Source organism: Diaphorina citri, unplaced genomic scaffold (genome assembly GCF_000475195.1).
Source record: "Diaphorina citri unplaced genomic scaffold, Diaci psyllid genome assembly version 1.1 scaffold7266, whole genome shotgun sequence".
In the NCBI taxonomy this organism is placed as follows: Eukaryota; Metazoa; Arthropoda; class Insecta; order Hemiptera; family Psyllidae; genus Diaphorina; species Diaphorina citri.
The window spans coordinates 8,986-13,083 of record NW_007384642.1 but is presented as its reverse complement, the minus strand read 5'-3'; the positions used below and the strand labels follow the sequence as shown (position 1 = coordinate 13,083).

At 40.7% G+C, this 4,098-nt stretch overlaps 1 protein-coding gene across 1 annotated transcript in view; it reads left to right on the top strand.

The window, feature by feature from the left end:
- Nucleotides 1–950: 950 nt before the first annotated feature.
- LOC113472690 overlaps nucleotides 951–4,098 on the top strand; it is a 10,214-nt gene continuing 7,066 nt past the window's right edge. The window contains exon 1 of the mRNA XM_026832483.1: nucleotides 951–1,128. Within this exon, the coding sequence (XP_026688284.1) occupies nucleotides 951–1,128 (178 nt within the window). The remainder of the gene's footprint in view (nucleotides 1,129–4,098) is intronic.

Genomic DNA, 4,098 nt, shown 5'->3' with positions numbered 1-4,098 from the left:
AAGTAAAATAATTAATGACTCAAAAGGCTCGAAAAAGCTTGAAAGTTTCAAGTAAACATTTTAAAAGCTCTTGATGTTCCGACAAACATGAACAGAAGGGAGGAGGAGAGGAAGTAAACGGTTTTAATATTGAAGACAAATATCCAACGTCTGAGATTTCATGTTTTTTTTTTTTTTTTTTTTTTTTAAGGTATGGTAAGAACCATAATAATGAATCACAGAATTCAATTAGATTAAATGAATGATAACACTGAAAAAAGATAAACACGAATATCGAGCCAGTGGCGGGATGGCCTCCTCAAAAATGAGTGGTCACCACCAAGGTATCAATCAATCAGCTGCAGGTACGACTGTCTGAGTAAGAAGTTGCTCTCGACCCGAGAGGAAAGGGACCCTGAAGTGTCGCCTTGAACAAGGACCCCTTTCGGACCAGAGTCCGATCAGCTTTCAAAGATTTATCCTGATGTGTACACATTGTTCGCTAGTTCATCGAAAATCGAACAATGTATTTTGTTTTTTTTTTCTTTTTTTTTTTTTGAGTAAAGAGCGCGTTGGACCAGGAGTGGGAAGCTGTAACGCGCGGGCGTGCTCATGGTCCTTATTCGGTCCCGAAATCGAAGAGAGAAAGGCAAGACAGGATAGTGAGAAAAGCCAGCCGTTCCGAGAACGAAGATTATCCCATCAGGATAAAATCCGCCCCGGGCGGAAATCGAACCCGCGGCCTAGCGATTACAAGGCAGACGCACTACCAACCAAGCTAACAAGGCTGGCTAAATGTATTTTTGTACAGCTACTTACAAAATATTAAAAATCAAATTGTTTCTTAACCGGAATGTTTCTGAATGCCATCGCCAGTAGGTAGTGTTTGAAGTTTGCGCGTAGCTTGACTGCTTTGTGCAGGTCCAGCCAATCCAACCATTAGCGTTTTAAGGGCTACTTCTCCCATAGCAATGACGGGCCCAGGGAGTCTAACGGGGCGACAAGATTCCAGCCCGCCAGGAAATGTTCACGAGAATGTGATAATTAATGGGCCGGTAGGGGGCGGAGTCGGCCGGCTGACCTTGTCACGATACGGTGGCGTAGTTCCTGCAGCGCACACCAGCGTGCGCAAGTCTCATCATCATCAAGGTGAGAAACTGGGAAACGTTTTCAAACTGATTTAGACCTGTCCGACATTTGGACTCTTTACCCTAACCAGCCTGAGGTTTCTTAGATTCTTAGAAAATACCTTATACCTAGTGTAGCCCAACACCAGAATTATTCTGAATGGGGTACTCAGCTACTTTTAATTTATATCTTTTTTGTGAACCTTATGTTTGTAATGATTAATAAATAAAAGTACCTTTGTAAAAAAAAAAATCCTAAGCCTCAGATTGGGCTTTGTGTGTATGGGTAAGCTGGAGGTTACAAAGGGGTTATTATGCTTCAAAGGGAAAGCACAGGTCCTCATGATGGTTAACTGCGGTTTGAAGCCAAGAGCCGCTCTAGTATGGTGGGTTGGATCATGTTGAGGTACTTGTTATTGTAGTGAATTGTGTCTGGGTGTGATTCTAGAGGGGGCCATCCGGGGGAAGAATTCTGCCCCTGTCCCTCTAAGATAGGATTATTGGTCCTTTCTTGTCTGCTCAACCCCTGGTGGCGAAAAAAACCCTCTTCAAAAAAAAATAAAAAAAAAAAAAATTTTTTTTTTTTTTTTTTTTTTTTTTTTTATCCAAAATAATATCACACTTAGGACATTTAAAATGAGAAATTACTTAGAGCTCCTTGTCCTCCCTTTTTATTTGAAAGTTACTTACTTAAGTATTAAAAGTCAAGACTTAGGTACCTAAGTACCTCTTGTACAAGCTTAACCCATTTTGTTGTCCTAAGACCTATGCCTCATGTATAGAGGCAAACAGCCCCAAAAGGTGGGTTAAGCTTTATACAAATTCAAGCTTTGAAAATGTAGGTACTTTGACCAGACACCTTTAGGCAGTCTAGAACAGCATTTCTTAATTGGTGTTCCGCAGAACCTAGGGGTTCCGCAAGCTGACAGCAAGGGTTCCGCAAGATATTTTGGAAAAATCCTACACTACATAAAATGCAGTTTCAAAACGACCATCTTAGACTAGGTAAGTATTTCACCTTACACATTTTTTTAGAGGTTTGATAGAGGGAACTGTAACATCTAAGGTCTTATCGTCCCGAAATCGAAGAGAGAAGAATGACAGGATAAGAGGAAAGGGTGGGGGGTGCAATCTTGAAAGTTCAGGGTTCTGCAAAGAAGTTCACCTTTTGAAAAGGGTTCCGCGGGCCAAACTAATTAAGAAACACTGGTCTAGAACAAGTTCTGTCCTGGCCTAACTGCTGGACTTAAAGGACCAAACTTCATTGACAAAGACTGGGTATAAAATTAGTAAGACCAAAGGATTTTGGTGGATTAGTCTGGCTGAGAGACTTCAAACTAGGAGCGAACCAGCTTAGTCTGACTGGGGGACTTAAAACAGGGAGCAGACCAGCCTGAAATTTCCCTTGCTACCTAAAGAAATAGCAAAGGTTAAAAAAAAATGTAGCCAAAATCAAACGTCAGCCCAAAGCAATCAACCAGGGCTGATTGAGAGGCTGACGAAAAATGCCGACCCCGTCTGAGCACGGGAAAAGGTGAAGAAGAAGACTAAAATTTCAAGAATCAGTACCTCCTACCCACGTACCAAGTGAAATCGCAAATAAGTGCGAAAAAAAAAATCATGATTGAGGTGTCTTTACCATGTGAATTGATAATATTAAAAACCTAAAAGCAAAATAAAAAATCCGAGTGTCCTAGATTTCCTTTCATGATTTGTCTTGTAAGTACAATGGTACATACTCGAACCACCAACCTTCAGGCCCGAAGTCCATGGTGCTAACCACTCCAGCCTCTATGTACCTACTCAGGTTTTCAAAAGCATGAACAATGAACAGTGAAATCGCAAAATAAGAAAATGATGAAACGAATCTCTTTATCACGGGAATCGAGAATGCATTTCAACAATTAAATCGTACACCCCAACACAAAAGCAAAATAAAAGACATTCCAAGTGTCCCGTATCCCCCTCATTCATACAGAAGGTGTTGGGTTTTGGAAAGCAGCAAGCCATTCGATATTGTGTGTGTGTAAAACGGAACCAACTTGCACGAACGATTGTAGTAGAATTCATGACATATGTCACACTACCAAGAAGCGTCATAAGCGGCTTATTACACTAACCGTAAATTGAACGCTATAAGCAAAGATAAGTCCACCTGTATCAAATTAAATTATACATAGTACTAGTTAAATGCACACAAAATCTAAATAATCGGATTATTGAATTTTATTTGGAACTTATCGGCAGAGTTACATGTTATAGATTGGTATAAAGGTCTTTACAACGGGCCTAAACCCAAACTTGATACAGAGAACACCCTTCTCGCAAGACACTTTTTTTTACAATACCTTAGAACTTTAAACTTTATAACGCAAGAAAACGATTCTAGTTGTAAGTTGCATATTACCTAACATAGGTCATACCTCCACCCTCGAGTTCCGTACCAAACGAAGGGTCCTACACCTAACATTACGGACCTAACACGCACATTACACGAAAACGACCGAGTATTTTATGAATCTCCAATCAAATAAACTACTGAGTAGACCACTGTTATAAAATTAGCGCGCGTCATCTTAACGTTCCTCTAATTGTCCTTTAAGGAGTACATTGCTATAACACACAGCCTAAACTTACCCACAACTGGTTTCTCATTAACTACCCTACCAATATGCCAGGATCTCAATTCCACTAACCTCTACATAATGAAAGCCCTCCACGTCGGTCGGACGGCTAACCCACGGCAAGAACATACGTACATTAACGTTAAAAGGTCCTGGACATCATGTATAAAGGCTGATCGCATTAACGGAATGTCGACTAAGCCTTTATAGCACTATATGAGTACTTTGACTCTGCCCCGACGATGACTTATAGGAGTTGGATATCGACCAGACTCGCTCAGACCTCACATTTTGGTCATACTTCTAATGGATTCGCTCAACTGTACAGCAGACACCATGTTAACCTCCTTGGAAACATAAGTCTCCGT